Consider the following 27327-nt stretch of genomic DNA (forward strand, 5'->3'; position numbering starts at 1 on the left):
GGGGCCGGCGCGGCCCGGCCCGGCCCGGCCCGCCCCGCCGCGCTGAGTGGCCCCGCGGCCGGGAGCGGGGCGGGCCCGGCAGAAAAGTGCCACGACTCCACACGGCCGCGGCGGCGGGCAGGGACCGCGACACGGCGCCGGTAGGGACCGCCGGGCACCGGCACCGGGGGCGGGGGGCTCGGGGACCGGGGACCGGGGGGGGGGCGCTGCCCCGCGGGGGGGGCGCTCGGAGCCGGGGTGGGACCCCCACCGCGACCCCCCCCCCCCATAACAGGGACCCCCCCACCCCAATTGGGACTCCCGCCCCGGGACCCCCCCCGCCCCGGTGTGGACCCCCGCACCGGGACCCCCCACCCAACCGGGGACCCCCCCACCCGGTGCCTCCCCCCCCCCCCCAGTGCTGCGGGGTCCCGAGTGTGGGGAGGTGGTGGTGGGGAGGGGGGGGTCCCCGTCCCGCGCCCCCCCCCGCCGCTGCCGCGTCCCCCACCGGGGGGAGAAGGGGATGGGGGGGTCCGGGGGGGTCCCCCGGGGGGGTCCCCGGCCGGGGGGCGGCGGTGGATGAATGGCCCGCGGCGTGCCAGGGCGGTGCGGAATGGCGACGTGTGCAGGCGGCCGGGGAGGGGCCGCCCCGCCGGATGATGGACGAGGCCGCCGCCTCCTCTTCCTCCCCCGGCCCCCCCCGCCGCTGGGGGGCTGAGGGGACACCCCCCCGTTACCCCCAAGTCCCCGGGTACCCCCCTCCCTCTTCAATCCCGGGGTACCCCCATCCCGGGGCACCCCCCCCCCTTCCCTTTCCCCCTATAACTTGGCGCCCCGCTCGCCCCGTCTGCGGTTGTCCCGAAGAAATTGCCAGGAGCCGGCCGTAGGAAATTCCGTAAGCTGATGAAGCGCGGTTGCAAAAAAAAAAAAAAAGAAAAAAAAAAAAAAAAGGTCACAGCTACGAGGAGGTTGTTCCTTTTTTTCTTCAGCCAGGCGAAACGCGTCGCCCAGCCCCGCACGGCCCTCGGGGAGCGGCGGCAGCAGCGACGGGTCCGGGCACGGGAGAGATGCCGGAGGGGACCGCAGGAGAGAGGTGGCGTCCCCCGTGTGGGGAAGGCGGGACGGGACGGGGTGCCCGGCACCCCATGGGCACCACAGTATTTCCAGGCTGGCCCTTACGAGCTGTCCTGCGGGTTTCTCCGTGTGGTGCCCACAGCGGGACGTCCCGCCGGGGCGGGAGCCCCGTGGGGAGAGCGTGTGTGAGGCCATGTCCGTGCCCGAAATGTCGCCTTTCAGGCGATGGCCCCTGCTTGTCCACATCGCGGAAGGGGATGAGACCCAGCAGCAGAGTGCCACTTGGGGCCAGGGAGAGGAGAGAGATGTGTAACAGCCGCCACAGAGAGGAGTCAAGCCACAGCTGTGCTACGTGTTGCGCTGTGCTCCCTTCTAGCCTATATACGTGTGATATATACACCGATATACCCCTGCCCTTTTACTCGGGAAGGGAGCCGGCAGCGCTGCGGAGGGCCACGGGTAGGGCTGGCACTCCGCTAATGGAGCACTAACGCAGACGCAATTAAGTCGGGAGGGAACCGCTCGTAGTGGTGCGGCTGCTAACCTGAACTCACGGCGTGTTGCTGTTGGCGCTGAGCGCCACGTGCCAGGCGAGACCAGAAATGCACGGTCACTTATTCAGAAAGCCTGTTTACCCGGAGGCTCCCGGGGACGTGGGTAGGATCCGCTCGAGGCGTGTGGGTTTGGTTGGGTTTTTTTCTTGGGCTTTCAGTTTTGCCTCGTCTGTTGCAGCCGGGTGGAGGGAGAAGCTTCAGGAGACGGATCTGGTGATCGTCTTTTATCTGCTGACAGCGCTGCCTTCTGCTGCTGCCAGGCTGCCCCGCTATCAGCAGGATCTGGCCTCCAAGTTCCCTCTCGCTCCTCTGTGCTGGAGGAGCGCTGTGCCCGGTGATGGGGAGCCCCTGGAGCATCAGAGCAGGGCGAGCCTTTATACCCCAGGGCTGGGGCCGGGCAGCGCCCTCCCAGAAGGGCTGACCTCAGGCCAGTCCCTTCGGTGCTGCTCACGCTGGTGGCCTGGGAGATAACTTTGCCCTTTGGCAGGAGCTGAAATTTCAGCCTGGAAACTTGCATGCCGGGTCAGCCAGCCTCGACCCACCTGCGTGTGGTTAGGGCGCTGTAAAGCAAGGGAGCCGCAGGCGCTGTGCAGGCAGACGTTGCTTCAGGCTGGGCAGAGCCCAGCTGCACGAACCCGGTTCCCTGCCCTCCAACAACTGTTCACATCTTCTTCTGCGTTACCGTAGCTGGTGGCACTGCTTTGGCACTAGAGCAAAGTGCAGCCTTTGGATTGCAGGGGGACGCGGCGCCCTGGTTGCAAAGAGCATCTTATCCCACCCCTTGAAAAGCAGGGGTAGGTGGTAGGTGCATTTCCCTTTGGCTGTAGGAAAATAAGGTGTCTGTGGTTGCTGCACAACCTGTCTCTTCCTTTGCTCCTGCCACTTGACCTGGGTGATTGAAACCAGCACTTGCGGAGGTCTGAGTTTCAGAGACACCCTGTGGATTTTGTGGAAGCGTTTGCAGAGAGGAGGAAAGCTCGGACAGAGGGGAAGGCCGTAGCCGGAGTTTTGACTCTTCCCTGCTTCGGGCAAACGCACCCGCAAGGCACCGCGCACGGCCCGTGTGCCACACGTGTGTGGCCACGCGTCCTGGAGGCTGTTCTGCGCTTAAAGCCAGCGAGGCCGAGGGCTTTGCTTGTTTCACTTCCTTATGGTGAGTTGGACTTTTGCTCGGGGCAAACAGAGGTGACTGTGCGGTGCGAGGTGGTGAGGGAAATCTGCTCTCCTGGGCTGTTAGCTGGGGTTTTTGGAAGTTTGATGGGCGACTAGAAAAAACCACAGGGACTGAAGAGTTAGAGGACAACTTCGCAGGTAGCTCCTTTACGGGAAAAGGCAAAATAGCGGGTGTCTGCCTTGTTCCTGTTCTGGTGGTGGTAAAAGAGCTTTATCTGAACAAGCTATTTTTGGGAAGGAGCAGGAAGGAGTTTGCATGTGGAGGTGTGTGATGATTTTCACTGTTTTGGCTGGGTGGCGACTAGAGGGTGATCCTGTCTGAGGAACTTCACGCAGATTAACGTGCTCTGTGTCGGACGCGAACTTGATTTTTGGACGTGGACTCAGGTGGGTGTCGGAGCACCCCTCACGCTCAGCATGATGCCAGTCTGGGCATCGGGCTGAGAAATGCTCCTGCGGGCAGGAAATCACAGGCTGCCCCTGCACCTATCCTCCGGTTTGCGCTTAAGGAGCAGGTACAGAGGGGAAGATGCTGGAGTCTGGAAGCCTCAACAGAGCCCGGCCGTTGAACCGAGCCCATCGAGTGTGAGATGTCGCTCGAGGCATCTGTGAGCAGATAAGCCGTGGTACCTCCGGTGCCCTGTTTTCCCTGCCTTCGCTGAGGCTTTGTGCAGACGCGAAGTGTTGGCAGGCTTTCCTGCCGAGCGGCGAGGCACGCGCTCTTCTGTCGCCGGGCTCGCGAGAGGGGCTGTGCCTTGCCGTGAAAACCCAGAAGCAAACTTTGAGCCCTTCAAAGGCAGAGCTGGGGCTCTTGGGGAAGGCAGCAAGCTCAGGAAATGCCAAAGCGGAGCTTTGCTCCCGATGCCGGTGCTGCGGCGCGCTGAGTCTTTAACGTTTGTGCAGCGGGAAGTTCCCGGAGGAAGCCTTTTAAAGAAAACTCCCAGTCCAGGCTGGTTTGGTGTAAACGCGCATGGTACGTGTCCAGCCTGCTGCCGTCTGAGTGCACGCACGCGTCCCGGAGAGGGCTGCTGGGCTGCCCCGCACCACGTCTCTGCTGCCAGTGCTCGCTCCTCGCAGCCAGCCCCACGAGATCCACGACAGGACTGACATCCCCTTCGCCCGGAGGCGTTGCTGCCCAGTTGGTGTGTTTCTCATCCTCCTTTTGGATTTTGTCCTTGGGAGCAGCCAAGGGGCCGCCTCGGGGTCTGCCTCCTCTGTGCTGCTTCTGGGAGCTCCCGAGGAGCTCTGTGACCGCTCTGCCAGCAGGTTCAAGGCGTCCTCCTAGGTCAGTGGGATAATGTGATGCCTCCTTCCTCGCAAAGAGGCTTCGTGGCTTCAGCAAACCCCCCCCAAACGTTGCCCCATCCCCACGGCTTTGCCACGCGGATGTTAAACGTGCCAGGTCAGATTTTCTCCCTTGTTCGGCAGCAAAACCACTGAAGGTGCCGGAGCCCTGAGGGGGAAAATCAGGACCCTTTGTGCCAGGCAATGGGTGGTGCTGTGGGTTTTTTGTGGTTTTTTTTTTTTTTTTGGAGGTGGGGGCTGTTTGGTTTAGCTAGGAAGGACCTCTTACTGCTAATCTCCGCCGTTATCTCGCCCTGGCTGTAAAGTGCACGAGGAGGCAAGGTACAGGCTTTTACTGCAGCGTGGCTGGGTGAGGCTCAGGCACCCTGCTCCGGGTCCCCGCGTGGGCTTTGCGGAGGGGCAGCGGCGTGGGGCGGGACGTGGGGCGGGCAGGGAGCTCTGGCACTGCCTGTCTCACCCCCTTACTGCTCCAGCCCCTGCGTGGTAACGCTGTCCTGCCTCCTCGGGCTCCCCGTGCACGTCGGACGTGTCCGCAGCAGAGGCTGGAGCCACGTGCTGGGGCTTGAGAGCTGCAGGAGCCTCCTCTGCAGTGCCCTGCCGCCGGCACTGCTCGTGGGTACGGCACAGATGCAGCCACAGGGCTGCCAGAGCCAGCAGAATTTGGGGCACGAGGTCTTGGCTGAGCTCTGGAAAGGTGCTTCCGATGCCAGGCTGCTGTTTTTTGTTCTTTTCAATTCCATTCCTATCCTCCCTAGGCTCCGTGCAGCTGCTTTTGGAGGTGGCGGCGGCAGCTGGTGGGGCTGGGTTGGATCTGCCAGCACTTGGTGATGCCCTTGCCCCGAGCTGCAGCAGCACATTTGCTCTAAGCACAGACAGCGCGGGGTCAGGAAGGGTTTATTCGTACCAATGTGTGGCGGCTGCTGGGTGAGAAATGCGGGTCACGTCGTTCTGTCCCCGGAATCATCTCAACAGCTCGCAGACACCTCAGTGTAACCCTAAAACCAGCGTTAGGCTGTAGATGTGGGTTCTACTTTCTAGTTTCTGCAGGGGAGAGGAAATCCTGCCTCTTTCACCCGGCGGGTTAGGAGCGACCCGTTTCTGTCCCGGTGGGAAAGACCCCGAAGTGCTCACATGCTACAGCCAGAGGGAAGTGACCCAGCGCCCAGCCTGCTGGGACGGAGCAGGCTGAGGCTGTTTAAATCCCGAATGACAGGGTCAGATGTGAAACAGCGAGTGCTGTGGTATCAGCCGGGATCTAGAGCAGTGCCCGGGGCAGAAAGTTGGTCCTTCCAGGGGCGGCCGGTTCCAGCTGGCGTTCAGAGCCCTCCTGCCTGCCAGCTTCCTCTGCTCCGCCCGGGATGCTCGGGGAGAGCTGGGCTCCTGGTGCCAGTGCTCCTCGCCGGGCAGGTGAGTGTCTGCGGTGGGAGAGGGCTGGTCTGCGGCTCCTTCTGGCTCTGCATCGTCTTCTTTAGCGTTGGAGAAGCGTTTTGATGCGCGTGGCGTGTGTTGTCTTCATCGCGCCGTCACCCGCTAGCTGCAAGCGTGGCTTGGGCTTCGGCTCCGGGTGTGAGCTCACTGCTCGGGCTGGTAGAAAGAAAAAGCCTCCGAGGTCTCCCCTTCGAGCACCGAGGGTTTGAAAAGATGCTGATCTCCTTAGTTTTTCTTCTTTTTGCCTGCTCCCCTCCCTCCTCAACCCACACAACCTCTTAGAAAGGAAACTTGATAATGTTTACAGTTAAAGTGTGGGGATGGGAACTTCGAAGGGCTTTCTGCGTCTTCCTGATTGTGTTCTGAGGCACAATGACGAGAAACTACCCTTGCCTTCCTGGAAAGCGTTCCTGTGCATCTCAACTGGTCAACTCCTGCATCCCCATCTGGGGGTTAACGAGCCGCCTCGGGACCACGTGGGGGTTATCGTCTGGTAGGAGAAGTGCGAGTGGGACAGCAGGGAAGAGACTGTTTTAGGAGCTTGGGACAAGGCTCAGTTAGAAATTAAGCAGAAGTCACCGCTCTCCAGAAGTCACCGGTGTGATGGCAAGGGGAGAAGGGCAGGGCTGCTGCACAGCAGGTGCTTCTGCGTTTGGAAGCAAGCGGGGAAAGCTGTCCTCCTCGTGCCTTCTTCTTCCTTTCTTCTTGGTTGTTGTATTCCAGAGTTGAGATCTGAACGTGTGTCTGGGCTGAAGTGCTCCGAGGACTCGGGAGAGGTCCTGGCAGAGCCCAGCTCTTGGCCAGCCTGCCCCAAGCTGTGTGAGGAGGGGCTCTGGTGTTGCCCCTGTGCCACAGTTATTGCCTAGGGTCATGCAAAACCATCCCGGTGGACACGTAAGAGGAGCTTGCTTGTTTCCGTCTCTGATCACATCCCTGGTGTTTTCCTTCCGGCTCTTCGGTTCCTCTGGAGATGGCTGCCAGTGGAATTGATTGCAGCAGGAAAACCGGAGAGCTGTGGGTAGGCAGCGTAGTGGAGGGGCAAAAGCTGGTGATGTATACGGCCTGCTGGCCCTCACCGAGGGTCGATGAATCTTGGCCATTTGGCCGTCACTGCAAGATGACTGGAAATGCAAACGTTCTTTCAAACTCCCTGCTTGGCGAGGTGATTGCATCTTTGGGTTTTCCCCTGGCTAACTGTCGTTCTCATGTCTTGCAGGCGCAGAAGAATAAGGCAGGATGGATGTGTATGATCCTCAGACGCTGGGTGTTGTGGTCTTTGGAGGCTTCATGGTGATATCAGCCATTGGGATCTTTCTGGTGTCCACCTTCTCCATGAAGGAGACGTCTTATGAGGAAGCCTTGGCAAAGCAACGTAAAGAGCTTGAGAAGACCAACCAGCACAAAATAGAGAAAAAGAAGAAAGAGAAACCTGTTGAGAAAAAAGGAAAAGCAAAGAAAAAGGAAGAAAAACCTAACGGAAAGATACCGGAGCAGCAGCTGCCTCAGGAAGCGACAGACTCTTCCAAGGATGTGGTTCTTGAGCCTGCTGTGGTGCCTGAGCCCGTAACTCCCGTTGAGCCCCCGATCGCAGTGGTGTCAGTGCCCCCCCAGGAAAAGGAGAAACCTGCTCCGTCTCCTAAGGAGAAGAGGAAGAAGGAGAAGAAGGTGGCAAAGGTAGAGCCTGCTCCTAGCCCGGCGTTGGCTTCCCCTCCTGTCAGCGTTCCCAAAGGTTCTCCTGTCTTGGAGGTGACCCCTAAGGAGGTGCCTGTTGTGGCCGTGCCACCAGTGGGCACGCAGCAAAGTGCCCCAGTTGTCAGCTCTGTCCCCGCCAAAAAAAACGAGGCTCTTCCAGCCCACGAGGAGCAGAAGCATGATGGACCTGTCAAGAAGAAGGCCGCATCCAAGAAGAAGTCTGAGCCAGGTAAGGCCAAATTCCTGTGTGTATCCCCGCTGAGTAAGCAAACAGGGAACCCTGGTGCTGTTAAAACAGCTGTCCTGTTCTGAGATCTTTGTTCTCCTTCCCTGCTGGAAACAGGGCAGCTGTAGAGCGGCCGTGTCTGGTGAGGTGGACCTTCTGTGGGAAGGTGGGTGACTCTAAAAGTTTCCTCCTCGTTCAGCGGAGGTGAAAAGCTGCCTAGTGGAGGAGAGAGGAGTGAAGTTGTTTTACACTGCAGGGGACTCATCGCGGAATAGTTTGAGAGAAGTGACTGGATATGTCAGGGCAAAGGGAAGTTTGCCCGTCACAGTTCAAGCCTCACCTGATTGACTTGGAGATAGAAGAGATCAAAGAACGGGGGGCTTACCCTTTCCAGGGTGTAAATAGGTGCGGGGAGGGGAGAAACAGCTTTGTAGCTGGATTCCTGCCTCTCGTTGCACCGATGTGAACAGTTTATTTTTTGTTTTTGGTTAAACGATACTTGCAGGCTCTGAAGTGCTTTGGCTTTTGTGCTGCCCTACCTGTAGAAGTATTTCCATAAGGACATGTCACAGAAGTCTCTCAGGTGTTCTCAAAAGTGTGATGTGATGCCTGTGTCCCTTTTGTGAGTGAACACTTTACGTGGTGGCCTTCTCCAGCATATCCAAACCCAGGCTGCCATGCAACCCATTAGGTTTTGCACCCGTGTTTTGGGAGAGGACCTGCTACTCAGCAGGAAATCTTGCAGCTATGGGTCTCTAAGGTCAGGTTAAAGCCCTTGGATCTGCTTCTCTGAGGAAAGGGTTTTATTAAAGGCCAACTCCATATAACAGTGGGGTTTTACATTGTTTGAGCTCGGGAGCAACTGCTGCTGAAGTGTATTGCAGCAATAGGAAATCGGAGGTGGCTGGGCAAGCTGGAGGTGACTGGTTTGGCATGTGCACCTGGGGATCCAGCGCCACCTCTCCAGCACTGAAAAACATCGCCCCGAATCCAAGCTGGAACAGCTGAGGCAACATGGATGGGAGACAAACTCTTAGCTCTTGTTTACAGCGGGGAGCTTTTTGGCTGCCGTGTGCATCCATTCCTTCAGATACGAAGTACAGATCCCGCGTGTCTTAGAGGCCAGGAGTGTCTGAGGTGCTCCTGTGGGATTTTTCAAAGGAAAGCTCTTGGCAATGCTTGCACCACAAAGCTGACTGCAGTTGGCCCGTGGTGTTGTGGGCAGCCTCTCAGTGCGTGCTGCGATGCCTCCCCTTTTCAAAGGCTGAAGCAACAAATCATCCCGCGGCAGATAAAAACCCAGGGTTTTTTTAAAAACCAAGGCATGTCTTCGGCGCTGGAACAGACAGCAGATCCGACAGGAGTGGCCTGGGGGTCTCGTGTGGTTTGTTTTTAGTCTCCGGCATTGCGAAAAACGCTTGCTTGCAAGCGGTTAATGTGTACTTGGGTCCCAGGCCGTTAGCTCTGATAGCAGGAGCTGGGCTCTGCCTTGAAATGCGCGTGGGTGCCCGGTCTGGGCTGCGCTGCTGAATCAGCTCCTGCCTTTGGGCCTCCAGGCAAGGAGCAATTCGTGTCCCCGGTGCCACGGTGTCCCCCCGGCGTTTGAGAAGTGGCTCTTGGGGCCCCTCGTCCCCGCCGTGCTTCCCCGTGGCAGCGTCGCCAGGGCGTTGCTCCGCCGCGGCTTCTCGTTTCGCTGCTCCCTTTGGTGAGGTTTGCGAGCCTGCAAGTTGGCGGGCTTCCTCTTGCGGAGACGGGCTGAGGCGGAGCAGGCCTCGTGCCGTGCCGTGGCTTGGCAGGCCGCCCCGGCCCCGTTCGCCGGCTGGGAGGTGGCGGTCGCGTCGTGCCCTCCTCGCGCGAAGACGGCGCGTGTAACGCTGCCAGGAGGCGGGCAGAATTTCCCCGGCGGGTCCCTTCACCCGGCGGGACCGGGCGGAGGAAAAGGGACGTGCTGTCACCCGCGTGGGTGAGATGCGAGCCACGGGGCAGCCCCGGCCTCTCCTCACAGAGGCGGTGGCTCAGCCTGCCGGGGTCGGGCTGTACCGGGGTGGCCTCCGTGCCCGCTCCTGCCCAAGCTTGTCCTTCACACGTCAGCAGATGGATAGGGAATTGCGGAAATGCAGAATGGTTGAGGTTGGAAGGCACCTCTGGAGGCCGTCTGGGCCAGCCCCCTGCTCATGCAGGGACACCTAGAGCTGCTTGCCCAGACGTGGAAGGAACCGAAATATCAGTTGCGGGGTTGGAGCCTGCTTAAGGTATTTGTTTTAAAAGCAGGTGATGCTCTGCCATTGACTTGAGTGGTCCCAGTTCCTCTTCTTTCCTCCCTAGCACCTGCGGACTCGGATGGGCCCCTCTACCTGCCCTACAAGACGCTTGTGTCCAGCATCAGCAGCATGGTGTTCAGCGAAGGAGAGGCCCAGCAGCTCATCGAGATCCTGTCGGAGAAAGCGGGCATCGTCCAGGACACCTGGCACACGGTAGGGCTCTGAGCACCTCGGTGCCCATTTACTCCTGACCCTGCCTCTCTGCTGAGCCTTGGGAGGGAGAGCTCCATGTTTTTCGGCAGACTGGGGGCCCTGCTAACCCTAAGGGCCGGTTCTGGAGACCAGAGCTGGATTTTTGTTGGAAGTAGAGGGCAGGAACCTGTCCTGCATGTTGGGTGGCTCCTGCCTGTAGGAAAAGAGGGTGGGTTTGGAGGTGGTCGTCCTCACTGATGTGCTGCCTCGCGCTCACAGGCAACGCAGAAGGGGGACCCGGTCACCGCCCTGAAACGCCAGCTGGAAGAGAAGGAGAAGCAGCTCGCTGCTGAGCAGGAGGACGTGTCTGCTGCCAGAAACAAGCTGCGGGAGCTGAGCAAGGTAGGTGCTGGGCAGCCTTCCTGGTGTCGTTGTAGCTCACCCTGTTTTGACAAAGCGGCGGTGCCACGAGCCTCTTGTTCCCCCACATTTCATCCCCCTGGGAAGTGGAGTATTTAGTATTTGGTATTTAGTGTTTTTTTTTTTTCCTCCCTGCTTTGTGCCAAATTTTGTGTAATGATCCAGAAAAAAAAATAATCTAGACTGTCTTACTTCTTTCTCATTGCTGGCCCAGTGTGGAACAACAGTGGCATCCAGTGGCCACAGTGCCCAAAACAAAATGCAAAAGGAAACGAAAGTGCTAAGTGACTTGGCTTGGCTGTGCTGTGCAGGTGGCTGGTAGCTCTTAAAAGGCAGAACTTTTAAGTCTTCTGAATGAGAAGGCCCAGTTCTGCATTTCCTTGAAACGAGGAAACTGGAGCACCGAGGACTAAGCAGGTGACATCTCTCCTTGCAGGAACTTGCAGCTGAGAGGGCCAAGGCGGTGGCCAGCGAGAGCAAGCTGAAGGAGCAGCTGGTGGCTCGCGAGCGGGAGATCACCGCAGTTCAGGCACGGATGCAGGCGAGCTACCAGGACCACGTCAACGAAACGCAGCAGCTCCAGGGAAAGGTAGGCTCTGGAGCATCCTCCTCCGGCTGCCTGATGGATTTTGGCCTCTGGGAGTCTACAGAGATGGAGAGCGGGGAGACCAGAGACGTGGGGAGGTGGGGATGACCCTATTATGCTCAGTTCCCTTGTGAGAGCTTTCCTGGATCATGGTGCAGGTGTGTGGGGGCATCGTCACGAGGCATCGCATTCCTGGGGGCCGTCAGTGTCTGTAGACTGAGGAAGGGGGTGAAGCTCCCGTGGGCACATCCCTCTGCGCTCAGCAGGCTGGGCTGGGATGTCGCGTGCTCCCCACAAAGCGGCGTAACCCGTGCTGGCTTCCTCTAGATCCGGACCCTGCAGGAGCAGCTGGAGAACGGCCCCAACACGCAGCTCGCCCGCCTGCAGCAGGAGAACTCCATCCTGAGGGACGCGCTCAACCAGGCCACCAGCCAGACGGAGAGCAAGTAAGACCACGGCTGGGCTGGGGGGCAGAGGCTGGGCCTGCCTTCTGGCACACCCTGGGGGTTAGCTGTCCTTGGGGCTTGGCCCGTCCCCTTTCTCTGAGGGACCTCTGACATCCCCCTGCACAGCCTATCGCTGAGTTGAGGTACCCAGAGGTAGAGGAGGGAGGGAGGAAGAGTCTGCCAAGCGGCTTCTGGGGGCTGGCAGGGGGAACGAGGGTGTTTATCCCATGCTGTGGCTCGTGACAAAGTGGGAGGGCAGGGGAAGCCCTCTCTGCCGTGAGGCGAGGGCTACCTGTGCTGACGGTGGAGCCAGCAGGCAGTGGGAGGGAGAAGGGACTGGGAGGTAGCGAGGCCCTACCCTGCTTAGGTGAGCTCGTGCTTCCTGGCTTGAGAAGAAATCCAGCTGGCTCTTGGAAACGAGTGATGCTGCAGAGAAAGAACCGAGACGTGCCTGATGCCTGTAGAACAAATACGAGCTAGATAGAAGAATTTCACACTCCTTTTTATAGAAAATACGAAATAGCTGGTGATTAACAGCGGTAAAATAATTACAGACTGGACTCCAGATGCTTAGAGAACTTCCTCTTGTGTCTGGGAATACAGATCCTCATGTCTTCTACTTCATAAGAAAGGAATGTCTCCTGTGATTGAAATACCGCTTTTGAAAAGTGATTTGTCAACTCTTTCCACCCCCTCCCTGAAGCAGCAGGCGTGCCCCAGAAATAGGAAAATGCAGCCACTGAAATGTTTCGAGTCCCGTATCAGGCCCGCAGGAGGCTGTGTTCCCCTGTACGTAACACCAAGGATACTCGACTGTCCTGTGGGCTAAAATAACCCTGCTTTTTCTGGTCCAGGCAAAACGCTGAGCTGGCCAAGCTGCGGCAAGAATGCAACAAGCTGATGAAAGAGCTGTCTGAAAAATCCGAGGTGCTGCAGCAAGAGGAGCAGCAGAAGAAGAGCTGGGAGATCAAAGCGGTGGCCTCCGAGAAGCAGCTCGAGCAGTTGCAGGTTAGGCAGGCACCGTCGGACCCGCTCCCCTGGCAGGGACGTGTGGTGGCTGGCAGGAGGGCCCGTGCTAGCTGCGGCTTGAGCTTGCGGCGAGGGGACAGCTGGCTGAAGCAAAACAGGAGTGCGGGGCTTTGCCAGATGTTTTCCCTCTGATCTTGTCTGGGTTGCTTAATCTCCATGTGTTTCTGGTCATTCTCTCTTAAAAGCGCATGCACGAGGTTGGACAGAGGGAGGGAGAGTTCAGCAGGAGGGCCAAGCCCCGCAGTGTTCTGGGTTTGTGACCTTATGTGGTCTTTTTTTTTTTTATTATTATTATTATTTTTTCCAATGGAAATTGAAAATGGCAGCTGCTTAGAGCGAAAGTATCCCATAACGCCCCTTCTCCCTCAGCACCCTTCGGAAGGGAAGGTGCTAATGTCACACCCTGCCTTCTCACCCCTCTCTCTGCACGGGGGTGGTCACAAGGGACGCAGCAGAGTGGTCACAAGGGACACAGGCTGTAGGAAATCGGGCTCTGTTCATTCAGCTGTCGAGAGATAAGGCTGTGTGCCTGCTCCTGATGGTGTACCGTGCGCACGCACCTTACCCCGCTCCGTAAAATTGTCCCTTTCCAGGTTAGTTGGGGGCTAAGAGGCTCTGATGTCCTGAAGGGGCGCTGAATTGCTTGGGATCTATGGACGCGGCCATGGAAGGAGCTTGGAGAGAGGGATCACTAGCCACAGCCGGAAGGCAAACTGCCTTGCAGATCTGTTAATTGCCTCTCCCATGGTAGTTTGTCACACGCATTGTGGCTTTCTTGCATCACCCGTCACCAGCAAAGCCCAGGCAGCGTGAGACCCAGTTAAAACCATTCTTCTCATATGTCTCTGAGCCTGGCGTGAAGGTGTCGGGGGAAGTCTAGGCTGTACACGCTGCTCAGTGTGCCTGGTGCTGCCAAATGCCCGGGACCTGAACTGGCAGGCTGCGGCTGGCCATGCCTCCTGGTCCCTGCTGTACCAAATGGGGCCAGGCGTCGAGTCTGCTCTGCTGCCTCCTGACAGTGCCGAAAGCCTTGGAGGCAGCAGGGCGGGGAGCACCTGGGAAAAGGAGGGCTTTTTCTGCAGCAGTGTGGTGGTGTCTCCTGCTAACAGGGCAGTTTTCTGTTTAAAAACAGGACAAAAAACACCAAAACCCAGAGATGTGATAGAAAACTGCCTGGCCCCCATCAGCTTGGCTCTGGGCTTGTGCAGATGTGGGTTCGCTCCCTCACCCGCTCTCAACCCAGCTGTTTTCAAGCCTATTAATCGTAGCACAGGAGGCAGAGCTTGGCTTTTTGGTGTCACCAGGGTGTGGCTGGTGGTGGTTTTTTTTTGGGTGCTCACAGGCCGCCTCCCATGCAGAGACTCTGTGGTCAGAGCACGTTGCCAGCAGCAGGCTGTAGGGATGCAGGGAAAGCATTTTCTGGCAGGAAGCAGCACTTGTGCTGCGCTTCTGCTAAGCTAGGATCTGGGAGCACTGATCTTGGCAGTACGAGGGGTGTTCAGGGTCCTAGCTCTTGCTTTTCGGGGTGCCTGAGGGTGCAGATCTTCTTGCAGTGGACTGGTTTTGGCCCCTGCGGCTTTTGCAGTCAGATAGCAGAGAAAGTGAGGAGCCTGAGGGGTGATGTGGGCATGATGCGAGGGCAGAAGCTGCCTTAAAACACCAACTTCTAGGCGTGCTTTTGGGAGAACTTCTTCGGGGCTGTCAGCTTGCTGCATGCCTTAATGTCAGTCAAATAATAATAATAATAATAAGCTGCAGGTCTTTAAAGCCAGCGATGTGTTTAAGGTGCCTGCGGCGATGGGGAAAATGTGCTTCTGCAGCTCTGAGCTGAGGACTTGGTGTTAAAGCCTCAGAAAGTGGAGGAGCACTGCCTTTTTTTGGCAGCTCTGGAAGCATCGCTCAGGCAGAGGCTGGGCTGCTCGTTAGCCGTGCTTTGTCCCCGTCACACAAAGCGCTCGCAGCGGGGCGGTTCGTGGAGCTGCTGGTTCGCAGCACGCCTCACGCCCCTCGCTCTGCCTCTCCCCTCTAAGCGCGTGCCTTGGCCAGGCCTCTTCTCTGCCGCTTTCTAAGATGGAAAAAAAGCCTTCCCTGGCCCAAACCACACAGAAAATTCCACTGCCTATGGAAACACGTGGCTGGCCGGCTGCGTCCAGCGCATCGCCGTGACGGTACCTCTCCGTGCTGGGCTGGGGCACCAGCTGCCTGCACGGGATCTGCTCTCCGGGAGCCAAAAGCACCGAGGCCGCCCTCCCTGGTGTGAAGAGCACGTGTCGCTCCCTGCGTTTTGGCAGGGCGTTTCCCTCCCCTCCCTCCCCACTGCACAGTGGCAGCTGTGAACGCTGTCGGTAAACGGAGCCGCGTGGCGGCTGCCAGAACAAACCCGTAGCAGAAAGGTTTGGAGACGTCGCTCGGGCTCCGAGCAGTGGCTGGGGCTTTGCGAAGGGGAAGCTTTCTGCAGGGCTGCCCAGCCAGGGCTGTGCTTTAGGGCCGGAGCTTGGGTTTTTTTTTTGGCGTTCAGCTCCTCTCTTCCAGGCTGGAGGGGAAGGGAGAGGGTTGGCGGTAGTGTTGACCCAGAACTGAGACGTCAGGGTGTTGTCTGATTCCCACCTGATTACAGACCGAGCACAAAAGGAGGTGCTTCATGCGGAGGGGAAGCGCGACAAGCCCGCTCCCCCAAAACACAGCTTGAAAATAATGCTACGTGTCACTGAGCTTAGCTTCACGTTGGCCAGGATGCCTAGTGTGCTGTTTAAAGCCTTCCCTTCCCGCTGTGCAGGCTTCCCAAAGAGAGGTGGAGGCGACGCTGCAGAAGAGGTTGGATGAAGTAAGTGACGAGCTCCGCAAAACCCAGGCCAGCTACAAGAGCCTCTTAGCAGATGCAGAGAAGTCCAAAGGGCAGCAGCAGAGCATCGCTGGTGAGGACCGCGAAACAGCACAGGGAGAGCCGTGGGGCAGCTGAAACACGAGGCAGACCTTGAGTTTTTGGGGCTGGGTGTTTGGTGGGGCTGTTCAGGGCAGGACGAGTAGATCTGGGGATGAGTTGGGCTTCCCAGTGTCAGTGCAAACAAGGCACGGGGCTGGTCCATGGTCTTGCTGATGCTGTGTCCCCAGAAGGCATCCGTGGCCAAGGGACCAGGATGGGGAGTCTCTGAGTTTGTTTGCACCTACCTGACTGTGTTCCTCTCCCCTTCCTCCAACAGAACTGCAGGCCAAGCTGCTGAGCTCCGAAGCAGAGCTTAAAAGCAAACTGTCGGAGCTCGACAGCGTGAAGGGGAAACTGCAGGATGCCAGCTCGGAGAACACCAAGCTCCTGGAGAGGATCAAATCCATCGAAGCTCTGCTGGAAGCAGGCCAGATGAGGGAGGCAGAAAAGGACAGAGACCTACAGGTCCTGGGCGTTTTTAATTGGGGTGGGTGGAGGATAACGTTAATGTTAGTACCCGTGTTAGCTCTGTTATCTCGCTGTGGGGTGCCACAGAGATGGCCGATCTGCATCTCTCGCCTAGGACAGGTAATGAAAGTGATTTCTGTCTTCCAGGCAGCCAACGAAGCAGAAATGAAGCAGATGCAATTAAGGTAGGTCTAAGTGCTGCTTAGCATACAAAAGCTGCTTGCTCTTCCAGCTTGCTCCTTGACCCCAAATAACAGCCAGTCTGTGCTGAAGTGACGCTTTGGTTGCTGTCAGGCACGTGAAGGCTAACTCTTCCTCTAAGACTGACTGTGCAAGTTGTGTTGGTGCTGGGGGTGGACAGGGACCTGGGATGCCTCTGATCCAAGTCTGTGCTCAAAGCTGGGCCATTCATAGTAAGGCTTTTGGGGCTATTTTAGGTGAATTTGGGGTATTTTCAAGGATGGAGATTCACCACTGTCTGACAACCTCCAAGTGTCAGTGAAAAAGGGTTTCCTGGTGTCTCACTGGTTTCCCACATCATGACTTGTGTCTGTTGCCTCTCACCCCTGTGCAGGGCACCTCCGAGAAGCTCAGTCCACGGCAGGAGAATTTCTCAGATGCCCTTGCTGTGAGCAAGCACCTGCTGTTCCTCTAAAGGAGGGCAGTTGTTCAGCACGGGGTCCTGGGACCCCAAGAGATTTGAGTGGTCAAGGGCTTGCACCTTCTTTGGCCTGCTCCAGCTGAGCCTCCCTGCAGGGCAGCTGGTGGATCTGAGGGTGTGGAGGGAAGCTGCAGGCTCCGAGGTGTAGCTGGTGGTGCTGATTCACGGCTATTCAAGATAGCGGGGTGATGCTTTCAAAAAGCGGAGCTGTGGGCTGTCGCGGTCTAATGAGCCATGAGTGGGAGCGTGCTGGGAGCAGTTCCAGTTGTATAATCCAGTGTCTGTGGCCTTTGGCTCAAGTTGTTTCTTCCTTGTCCTCGATGCACAGCTAGCCAGCTACTCACTTGTTTCTGGTGATAAGTCAGTAGAAAACTAGACCCCCCCCTCCAGCGTGGCCACGATCTTTCATTTCTGCAGTCCTGGTTTTAGTCCCGCAAGTGCATCCCACTCCCTCCATCTCCCCATGCGAGTGCGACTCCCCGCTGCTTGTAGATCCCAGAGCAGACCCCAGATGCAAAATCCCACCCGGGCGGGAGGTGGAGGCGGAAGCTCACCCCTGCATCATCTCATTCCAGGCTGCAGGAGAAAACAGACCAGCTCTCGTCTTTGGAAAGGGAAGCAGCGGAGCTGCGAGAGGCAATGGAGCAACAGAAGACAAAAAACAACGTACGTGAGTGAACTGGGCGTGGATTTGCTGCTCGGATCACTCCGTGGTGCAGCACCGGGCTCTTCCAGCCCCGTGGAGCTCTGGGGGTCTCGCCTTGTCTGCCAGAGAGCGGGAGGGCCCCTGGCCGGGTGTACACCTCACACGCTCAAGCTGGTGGGCTGCATGGGTGGGGTGTCCCTCCCCTGTCCTCCTGGGAGGCTTAGGACCTTGTAAGCAGGGAGATGCTCTCCAGCAAGGTCAAGGGAACCCCTGCTCAGAGGTCCCTCACTCCTCATTGCCTCTCTGCTCCTTTTCCCTCTACCGCAAGGCCGCATCAGTTGCCTGGAGGCAACCTCGCAGCCTTCTGCCAGGCCTGCGTCCTCTTCAGTCAGCTCTGAGGGCTGCTTTTGGAGCTTGTCTCCACCCAGGTCTGCTCTGCTCCTGCAAGAAGGCTCGAGCATTCGGGCATTGCCTGAGCAACGTGCTGCCTCGGGTGGCCGCAGGGTTAGAGGAGAAAGGAGTGCACGTGGGTGCTGGGGTGGGAGATGCTCGACAAAAGTGATGGGCTGCCCATTTCCCTGAACGGAGGCTTTGGTGTCCTCCAAAGGCAGCTTGGTGGCCTTCAGCATGACGTGTGGCTTATTGCCTTGTGTGTGTGGTCGTGGCAGGATCTTCGTGAGAAGAACTGGAAAGCAATGGAAGCGTTGGCCACGGTGGAGAAGGCGTGTGAGGAGAAGCTACTTGCTGCCACAAAAGCAAAGGTGAGCCTGGTATTTCTCCTCAGTGGTGATGTCGGTGTTGCAGGGGAAGCAGTCAGTCTCCTCAGGCCACCAGAACTGTTTGCCCTGGGTTTCCTGCCTCGTCTTAGGAGCAGCGCTGGCCTAACCTTCCTGACAGCTTCTCCAAATCTCGTCTCGAGGGCAGTGTAACCACAGTACAGGTCACAGCTGGGGAACCAGGGCCACGAGTGAACTGGGAGGGGTATTTCAGTGATCCTCAACGGCAGCACTTTTCCCTGCTCGTTGGCTTTCCCATGCCAGCTTACCCGTGCAGACACAGAAAAGCAGGACTGGTACAGGCAGCCTGGCCCACAGGCACCTCAGATCTCCTCTCCACGCCAGTTTGTCCCTTTTACAGGAGGAGTTGGCCCAGCAGCTTGACACCTTCCAGACACGAACCAAAGAGATGCTGCTCTCTGCCCTCCCAGAAGTCACCGTGTCCTCGCAGCAGGTAGGCACCTGCCTGTTCAGACCCCTGCAGGGCCTCCGCTGTGCAGGTACGTCAGGCATCTAAGCGTCCTCTTCCTTTCTTTTCCCCTCCTTGTCCTGCTTTTCACACTCAGGATTATGATACGTGGCTACAAGAATTTAAGGAGAAGACAGTGAATGTGCTAAAGCAACACATCAGTACAACAGAGCCCGTGGTAAGTGAAAGGGCCGGAAAGTGGAGGGGCGAGGGAGCGTTTAAGTCGCTTAGTTCTTTTCCTCATCTCTCTTTTTCTCCATCCTTCTCCCCTTTCAGGATTCAGCACTTAAATTAAAAGAGGCAGAGGAAGCGCAGAGCACTTTACAAGCAGAATGTGAGCAGTACAGAGCTATCCTCGCAGAGACGGTAAGTTACAACTCCTCGCGTTGGTCTTCTAGTAAAAACACAACTCCATCTCCCAGCAGCCCAAATCCTGCCGATGGGCTTGTGGTGGGCATCACACAGTATGCTGGGGCTGCCATGGACAAAATTATTTGCTGGTGAGACAGGGGAAGAGAAGAAACGCGAACTTTTAGAGTTTTTCCTTCAGTCTAATTATGCTGGAAACCTTCCTGGTGGCTGTGGGATGTTGTTTGAGGCAGGGTGGCGCAAGCAAGGGCCCCACTAAGCAGGGTGGGTGAGCTAGTCTGGGAGCTGGGAGTCCCTAGCCCCAGCTGGGGCACTTAATTCTCTTGCTCATGCTCTGGCCCAAGTCCTTTGGGAAGAATTGGGTATTCCAGGGCATCCAGCCCCGGCAGCAGCTGTGGTGCTGCCCTCCGGAGGGCTGGAGGATGCTGGGGCTCAGCTGGGGCTTTGCCAACAGGAGGGGATGCTGCGAGACCTACAGAAGAGCGTGGAGGAGGAGGAGCAGGTGTGGAAAGCAAAGCTCACAGTCTCTGAAGAGGAACTCCAGAAGGTGGGTGTCTGGGGCACACCTGGCTTGGTTGCTGATGTACAAAGGCTCCCGGAGCAGGGGGGCTGTTGTCTGTAAGGCAGATGTTGACCCTAACTGTTCCTGCCGGCCTTGAACTCTGAGGCACGAGGCCTCTTGTCACAAAACTACCACAAGAAACCCACCTCACTGAGCCTTTCTTCCACCTGGGTCCCACCTCCCCGCCTGGTATGTGCGGGAGGAGTGGGTTGCAGCTCTCTGGTAGCTGGGAGACTACCTTACTGCTCCAGTAATCCAAGCTCGGAGGCTTGGAAGCCAGGCTGAGTCCTCCTGGTGGGCGCTGGCTTGACTGAGGCAGAGCACGTGCCGTGCTCTTGGTCTCCCCTTGTCAGAAGAGCTTGGCTTGCTCTCAATATCTAGGTTGTCCTTGGCTTTGGTGGAGGCTTCAGAAAGGAGCTGAGGTCCAGGCGTGTGCTGCGCTTAGTTTTTGGACCAGCTGTCTGTCTAGCTCCGGGTACCACTCTCACCGGTTAGAGAGCCAGCCAGCAGCTGCCAGAGAGCCAGCGTGGCCCAGGAGTCTGGGGGGAACGTGTTTCGTGAACTCCTGTAACTTAGCTGGAGCCTAGGAGAACCTGGCTGGTTGTGCCTCTGCTGCCAAGCTCTCTGCCCTCAGCATCCTCTTGAACGCAGAGCTGAAATGAGGTTGCTCGCCACCCCACGGGGTTTTAAAGCTCATCGGGGCTGCAGAGAGACGGGGGAGCTCGTACAAGAAATGTTTTAATTTCTCAGCCGGTCGCTGGCTCCAGCAGTGCTGCTGGCTGCCTGGCAGGGAGGGCTGGCGGCGAGCACACGGGGGTGACGTGGCCGCTGCTGGTGCGTGGTGGGGTGAGCGTGGCGGCTGGGGCAGGTCCCGGAGCAGTTCTGCCTCTCCGTGGAGAAGAGGTGAATTCCTCCCTTGCAAAGAATTCCGCAGCCGTGAAGTCCTTCTCCGAAATAGATCCGGGCTTAAATGCAAACAGCATACTTCGAGCTTTTGGATAGCTCAGCTTCTCTTCATAGCAAAGCCAGGGACACCTCGTTGGAAAAACTGCTCTGCTGCTTCCAGGCCCCAGGTGCTCTCAGCAGGAGTTGTGCTGAGTTCGGTGCCAGTTTCTTGGGTGTTGAAAGCTGACTGCAGCCAGCAGGCAAAAGCTGTTACCTTGCTTCACGATTTACGGCCCGGGCTTGTTGGACGAACCTTTCCCGGGAAGAGGAGCTCCTGCTGGCCGCAGGCCGGGGAGCTCCAGGCTGGTGTCAGGATTCTTCTGTGCGGGACAGAAGAAAGTGGGGGAGGGCAGGAGCGAACCACAAGCTGGTTACTGGTTGTGCAAAGCGTGTTCAGGACCACAGTGAAATGCCATTTACTGCCCCATTTTTATTTTTTATTTTTTATTTTTTATTTTTTTGGCTTAGTCACAACTCCAGTTGAAATCCCTTGAAGACATGGTCGAGAAGTTGAAAGCAGAGCTGCAGAGCACGGATCAGGTAAGGCTTTTTGGGTGCTGCCAAGCCTCTGGGAATTCCCTGCTCGGGCGCCAGGCAGATGCGTGCTGTGCCTGGGCTGAATCAGAGCCCACCTCCTGACCCACCCTATGGAAGGTGGGCTTGCAGCGTGGCGCGTGTTTGGGATGACTGGCACCTCAAACACCCTCTGCGCTCTTCCCTTTTAATCCAGCTAAAGGAATACATCTCTCTTCTGGAAGCACAACTGGAAAATCACTTGCAGACAGCCAGCTCCGAGCGCCAAAACTACACAAAAGAAGTTGAAGACGTAAGTGCGACAACCATTACCTTCAGTATTTCTTCTTCTAAGCCTGATTCACCACCCGTCCCCATTTTGGGGATCTGACGAGTGCCCTGGGGGTTTGGAACTTTGCAAAGCAGGAGAAAATAGAGAGCTGTTTGCTCCGGTCTGGGTTGTGGATGCCCAATGCCAAGAGGTGCATTAGCAGGCTGGTACAGGGAGATCTGCACCGAGATGTCCATAATGTGTCCGTAGTGCCCCAGGGCATCAGGGTGGTTGGGCTGGGGGGACCACAGGGCAGCAAGAGAGGGGCAGGGCTGGATTTCTGTGGTGTAGTGTGAACCATGGTGGTTTGGAGGTGGGGGAAAAAGGAAGAAAAAACCCCAACCCTAATGCTCATCCTTACTCATTGCTTTCTGTTTCTTTTGGCCAGTTGAGGCAGCTCTTATCAGAGTCCCAGGAGCAGCTGGAGGCGGCGAAGACAGAAACGCAGAAGCAGAGCAAAGAGCTGGCCCTGGTAAGGGAGATCCCTGGAGGTGCACCACCCGCCTGCCTGCAGGGCAGCTGCTTGGCCTCGGGGCAGTTCACAAAGTGACCCCAGGGTTCGTCTGCCTGCTGGTAGCCCTGCTCCTCCCCGTGGGTCTGGAGAGAGGAGAAAGGCACAGCCAGCACGTGGGTAAACCTGGTACTCCCAGGCACAAAACGTTCAGAGCAAATGTTTGTGACCCAGTAGGGGATTTTACTTGCTTTTCTTTCCTCCTGTGGTGGTAGCTGGAAGGAACAGAGAGCAGCAAAGCTTGTGTGAGCTGGCGCGTAGCACAAAACCCCAGCTGTCCCCCTGATGGACACTGATTACCCCCCCCACACCACTCTGGGCAGACATTTGGGTGCCTTAAGTACCCTTCCATCCAGCTCTGGGTGGGATGAATTTTCCTGTGGGTGTAGGAGTTGCTTGGAGGGCTGAAAGATGGGGCTGGGTTTCTGCGGGTAAGTGGGAGAGAGGCCTGGGATAAAGGGCCGGGAAAGCCATCAGACCCGCCAAATCCGTGAGGGCTTTTGCTTTTTAAATCAACCCTTTGATTGAGACAGCAGTCGCTGCTTTGTATTTTAATATTTAAATGCTTCATTCTTTGAAAGTGTATCTCACCAGTGAGGTTTAGGAGTCCGGGTTAGGGTAGGGCTCCGGCCATTCAGTGCTCCCGTGAGCCCTGCTGCAGTGAACTGAGGGTCAGGAGGTTTGTTTTTAAAGTCCTGGGTGGTACCCCTGGCTTGCAGGGGTGCTCAGAGCACAGTGAGCTGGGAGTTCAGTTTCTCTTAAGTCCTGTGACTCTTCCGAGCATTGTAGCTGCTGTCATCTGGCTCGCTGAGCAAAACCAACGCAGCCTTTTGCTCTTGGGGCAACTTGGTGCTGGGTGGTCGTTAGAGCTCATCTCGTTAGATGGGCACGCGGCTGTGGGCACTGAACACGTTTGTGTCCATCCAGAAGCTTTCCCTGTCTTCGGACGGGGCGAATGGTGAGCAGGCAGTTTAACCGCTGAGGCAGGAATGAGTGGGGCTCCAGTGGGTGGGACTGGGGGCTTTCACTGGGGAGGTTCAGAGAGGCTGCTCCCCCCAGCCCCATCCCGGCAGCTTCTGTGGGCGATGCCAAAAAGGTGCCGCGCTGCCTCGGCTGCTTTGTGTAACGCTCCAGCTACCCTCATGTCTCAAACTGCCCAGGGTAGGCGCACCACTGCTCGTCTAACAGAGCCTGAGGTGATTTTCTGACCGTTTCAGCTTGTGTGCTGGCAAAAAGGCTGCCAAGATTGCTCTGTAGGTCCTTGCGGGTCTTGTAACGGCTGTGGTGTGGGGTGCGTAACCGAGCCGGGCTTGCTGCTCCTCCTTCCAGGTCAGGCAGCAGCTGGGTGAGATGAAGAGCCACGTGCAGGACGGAGAAGTCGTGGGGTCACGAGCTGAGCTGAGCGATCCCACGCCCTTCGAGGTTAGGGGGGTGAGACCGTGGCTCGCAGGGGCGCTGCCCCTTAACCGTGTCCCTCGTCCCGTCTCACCGTCTCTAACCGCATGGAAAACGGCGCGTGGCTTTGCTGTCCTGTCCTGTGTGTACGGGGCTTGGTCGTGGAGCCCGGGGGAATGCATCCCCCAGCCCCTTCAACCACACGTCCCGCTCCTTTGCCAGCAGGGCTGTTCCCTCGGGAGCCCTCTGTGCCAGCATCAGGCTGGGGGCGTTTTTGGGGGGCAGGCAGGGAGCGCTGCCTCGAGCCGGGGTTGCCACACGGTGATGCCCCCTTTGGGTGCAGGGCTCGGGTCTGCTCGGAGGCCGTCCCAGCGCTGCTGCACCAGGAGTCCCTCCTGGCTGGGGGCTGGGGATTAGGATTACGGAGCTCACGCAGGAGCAGAGGCCCTGCAAATCTCGCCGGAGCCGGGCTGAAGGCGTTAGCAGCGGCTGTTCCTCGCAGGCTAACACCTCTTGCCGGTGGCAGCTGCTGCCCCAAGCTGGGCTCTGTCTCTCTCTCCTTTAATCCTGTTAACCGTGGAGCCTTCTCCTGGGCACTGCTCATCTGCTGCAACACGGGGACCCCTTCCTTCACTCTGTTGTGCCTCTTGTCCCGAGTCCCAGCTTGCGCTGCCCAAAAAGCAAGCAAAATTTGGCGATGCAAAACCAAGCCCAGGCTCACCATCGGCATCCTCCCGGCTTTGTGCAGAGGACAGGTGATGTTGCCTCTCGGTGCCTTGGACAAAGCTCCAGGTTTTGTTTCTTCTGTGTAGCCCAGCTTCCTTGGTAATGGAAGCAGCTCATCATCCTCCTGGTTTAGGCCTTTGGTTTTTTTTAATTATTATTATTTTTATTTTGTTTCCTGGACGCTTTCCCCTTCTCCACGCAGTTGAAAACTCAGCTGGAGCAAAACGAGGCGCTGGTGGAGAAGGAGCAAGCGCTGAGGCAGAAGCTGGTGCTGGAGCTGGAGGAGGTAGGTGCTGGGGGCGAGGGGGGGAACCGAGGCCGCGCTCCTAGAGAGGGGCTTGGGGCTGCGAGCGAGCGCCTCCGGAGAGCGGCCACGAAATGCCGGGGCAGTGCGTCCCACCGCCCGGCGGTGGCTCTGTAACCCGCCGACAGCAGAGGGGCAGCCACCAGGGCCCTGCTGCGTGGGGCAGGGTGCAGGAGGGGCCCACTGGTGCCGGCTGGTGTGGTGTTAGTGGCCGCGTGTCCCCCTTCCAGGCGCAGAGCTCAGCACGCAGCTTGCAGGCGGAGCTGGAGAAGCTGAGACCGGCTGAAAGCGCGGCGGCTTCAGGCACGGAGGAGGCCCAGCATCTCAAGGTGATCTGGCTGCCATCCTGCTCCCTGCGGCCTCGGCTCGGCACCAGGCACAAAAAGCCTTTTCCGAGCAGGACGATGGGCGTGATTTTTGGTTCCTGGGGATGGTGGGGCAGGGTAGATAGTTCCCAAGGAAGGTGCTCCCTGCCCTGACGTGGCTGAAGGACAGCGGGGTGCGCGTTACAGCCCCTTGTCGGCCAGGGTAAGGGTGATGCTCTGAGCTGACCGCTTTAGCACGTGGTTGTGCAGGCGTACAGGGCAGATCAGTGTGCTCCCTTGAGGTTGTTTCGTATCTCCTGAGTTTGCTGGGGTGACACCTGGCCCCTACAGCAAGGAGAGAGCGAGGTGCTCCTCCGGCTCATGGTCACTGAGGCCCCTGGGTGCAGCCCCGAGGTGACCAGGTGTGTTTTGGAGGGGAAGGGTCCCCTGCAAGCAGCCTAGACTGCAGAGGGAGGCTCAGGCAGATGGCTTCTTTTTACTCCCATGCAGGAAAGACTTGAAAAGGAAAAAAAACTAACAAAGGACTTGGGCCAAGCAGCAACCAAACTACAGGAGCTACTGAAGGTTACCCAGGACCAACTGGCCAAAGAGAGAGAAACGGTGAAGAAGTTGAAAGAAAAGCTTCATGAAACGGTACTTGTTCCCAGCACCAGCCACAGCCGTGCCTTCCCTCGATACAGGCAGGGAAACGTGTGTCAGGTGGTGGTTTAAAATGGTAGCAGTGGGGCACCTACTGCCAGAAACCACCTGGCTGGCTTTTGGCAGCCCCTGGGGACTGCATTGGGTGGTGGTCACGATTCTCCCTGCCTGGAAGGGAAGATCTGGCCAGGCTGTGAAACGCTCTACTGCTTAACCTGTAGTGAGAGTAAGAATGAGAGCCAGCTGAGTAACTGACCTCTCCTGTGTTTCTTCTCCAGGGGGAAGAGGACAGTTCAAAGGAAGGGACTTCGGTTTGACGAGTCTGTGACTTAGAACTTACCCTTCAACTTACCAAAATGCCTTACACATTCCTAAAAATAAAAGTATATGCTGAATTTACTGTAGATAAAATACAAGCCATTAGTGACCCAAAACCTAGTTTTGAAACTTTAAAAAAAAAAAAAAAGGAAAAAAAAAAGAAACCAACAACCAGTAAACACTGCAGGTGCACGTTTGTAAGAAAACCTTCATACTGTTTTGTACAACCATTCGTTCCCGTGGGTGCTGCTCTCGACACGTTGGGGCAGATGCCGGGGCTCGACCCTCCCGTAGCGGCAGAACCCGCGAATGTGTGAAAAGGGAAGACTGTGTTTGTACATCAACCGGTGCAATTATTATTTTATATATATATATATATATATTATTTTTTTTGGAGTGAAAGAAGTGTGAAAGTAAGACCCACCAGTGGAAGGAAGCCTCTCTTTGACGGGTGGCTCTCGGTGCGTATCCTTTGTGTATTTTCTGGGTGTCGATGCAATTAAAATGACGTCGTAGTGAAGAGCGCTTGTTCTTTATTCTTCTGGTTAGTTTTCAGAGTTGCTGTGCCAGGTGCGTCTTTGGGATGACTGAAGCGTGACCCTGCTCTGGTCAGAAGTGGATGCTTTGTTCTCTTGCTGTGCTGCAGCAGCTGTCCCCTGGTTTTCTTCTACAGGCGAAGGAGGCGCAGAGCTTCAGCTGTGGTGCTCCAGGTGTGATTAAGTGGCCCAAGCCCGGAGATACGGGGGTCACGCAGCCTTGAGGGATGCACCCGGGTGGCTCACACTGAGCATGGGGACAGACAGGGAGGATCTCCCTAGCAGCTGCTGGAGACAGCAGTGCCAGCAACTCCAGCCTGCCTGGGACTCTCTCTCCTGTTCTGCTTAATCCTTGGGGTTTCCCCTGTGCCTTTGGCCCTGTAACGTGGTGGTTCTGGCTTGCTGCAGGGTTCTCCAGCTGTCTGTTCTTGCCTTGGGGGGGGCTGCTTTTTTTTTTTTTTTAATAAACAAAGCTGGTTTCTTAGGAGAGGGCACGTGATCACTTGGTGCTTGGTTCCCCATAGCAAAGCTACTGAGCCTAACGCTGACATCAGCTGCGTTTGAGAGAAGGGGAAGAGGGCTCCGAAGGGCCCGGTTCCTCCAGCATTTGAGAAAAGGCAAGACCAGAAGCGGGGGGCAAGCAAGGGAAGACGTGCCTTGTGTGGTCCTGGGAAAGGCAGCGTGTGCGCAGCCTCTCCTAGGCACCAGAGACTTCAGGCAGCTGATGCTGGCGGCTGTCCCAGGAAAAGCTCGGGGTTTGAGGCCCCGAAGCTGCAGGGCCTGGGTAGGAGGCTGCAGGGAGGGAGGGGGTGCCCCATCCACCTCCCCGCCATGGTGCAACGCTCGCTGCACCTCCGGCTGCCTCTTCCTGCAGGAAAACCACAAAGCTGCCTTCCCCCGAGCGTGGCAGCTCAGGACCAGAGCCGCTGCTGGCCCTGCTCCTCCTGCCACAGGGGCTGGGGGCTGAGCGCTCCCCCCCCCCAGCGCTGTGGCTTTGGAGGTGGGTTTTTTTTTGAGGTGGTGCGGTGGCTGGGCAAGCTCGATGCTTCCGTACTCACTGTGGGGAATTGCTGAGAGGCCCAAAGCTCAGTTTTGGGTGCGGATGGGGTGATGGGGCGCACGCACCTGGCTGGAGGGGAGCCAGTGGCTGTGTCCTGCTGCAGGGTGGTGGCCTCAGCCCCTTGGGTGGCTGCCACCCGCCAAAAAAAAAAAACCAAACAATCTAAACAAGAAAACACAAAGGCAAACCCACCCTAACAAGAAAACCCTAGGCTGGAATGAGCTGCTGAGAGGCTGGGGGTGGCCATCACGCCAGAGAGCAGTTGGTGGGATGTGCCCCAGAGCAGTGAGTGTAATATGATGAAACCCTTTGGTTTTTCTCAGTTTGTTGCTTTTGCAACAGCCGTTTCCTTTACTGGGCTCGCTTGTGCAAAACAGACCACGCTCAACAAGTGTGCCTATGAGAGCAGTAGCAGCGGCAACCCCCCAAACACAGCCAAAACGAGAGGGGATGGGATATGGTTATGAAGGCACTGCAGGGCTGG

General features: G+C 57.4%; 1 protein-coding gene across 3 annotated transcripts; it reads left to right on the forward strand.

Annotated features, from left to right (window-relative positions):
- RRBP1 (ribosome binding protein 1) lies at nt 1-25411 on the forward strand. Of its 3 annotated transcripts, none has more exons than XM_083832647.1 (24): nt 1-140; nt 6730-7434; nt 9757-9905; nt 10164-10286; nt 10741-10893; nt 11218-11336; nt 12191-12344; nt 15142-15280; nt 15566-15753; nt 15904-15941; nt 16993-17083; nt 17732-17824; nt 18201-18293; nt 18406-18486; nt 18585-18674; nt 19132-19224; nt 20653-20724; nt 20915-21010; nt 21417-21500; nt 22869-22961; nt 23863-23946; nt 24195-24293; nt 24780-24923; nt 25208-25411. In XM_083832647.1, the coding sequence occupies exons 2-24, from the start codon at nt 6750-6752 to the stop codon at nt 25244-25246; spliced, it is 3000 nt and encodes a 999-aa protein (XP_083688773.1). In that variant the 5' UTR covers nt 1-140; nt 6730-6749; the 3' UTR covers nt 25247-25411. The 3 variants fall into 3 exon arrangements, with proteins under 3 accessions (XP_083688773.1, XP_083688775.1, XP_083688774.1); XM_083832648.1 differs by lacking the exon at nt 1-140 and adding an exon at nt 969-1072; XM_083832649.1 differs by lacking the exon at nt 22869-22961.
- Nucleotides 25412-27327: the final 1916 nt, after the last annotated feature.

Source organism: Anser anser, assembly GCF_964211835.1.
Source record: "Anser anser genome assembly, chromosome: 3".
In the NCBI taxonomy this organism is placed as follows: Eukaryota; Metazoa; Chordata; class Aves; order Anseriformes; family Anatidae; genus Anser; species Anser anser.

Excerpts from the sequence above, each read along its gene's own strand:
- RRBP1 (XM_083832647.1), top strand. The coding sequence starts at position 6,750 with ATGGATGTGTATGATCCTCAGACGCTGGGTGTTGTGGTCTTTGGAGGC. Across the intron at positions 10,287-10,740 it reads AGCTGCGGGAGCTGAGCAAG|GAACTTGCAGCTGAGAGGGC; the intron begins GTAGGTGCTGGG and ends CTCTCCTTGCAG. Across the intron at positions 12,345-15,141 it reads AGCAGCTCGAGCAGTTGCAG|GCTTCCCAAAGAGAGGTGGA; the intron begins GTTAGGCAGGCA and ends CCCGCTGTGCAG.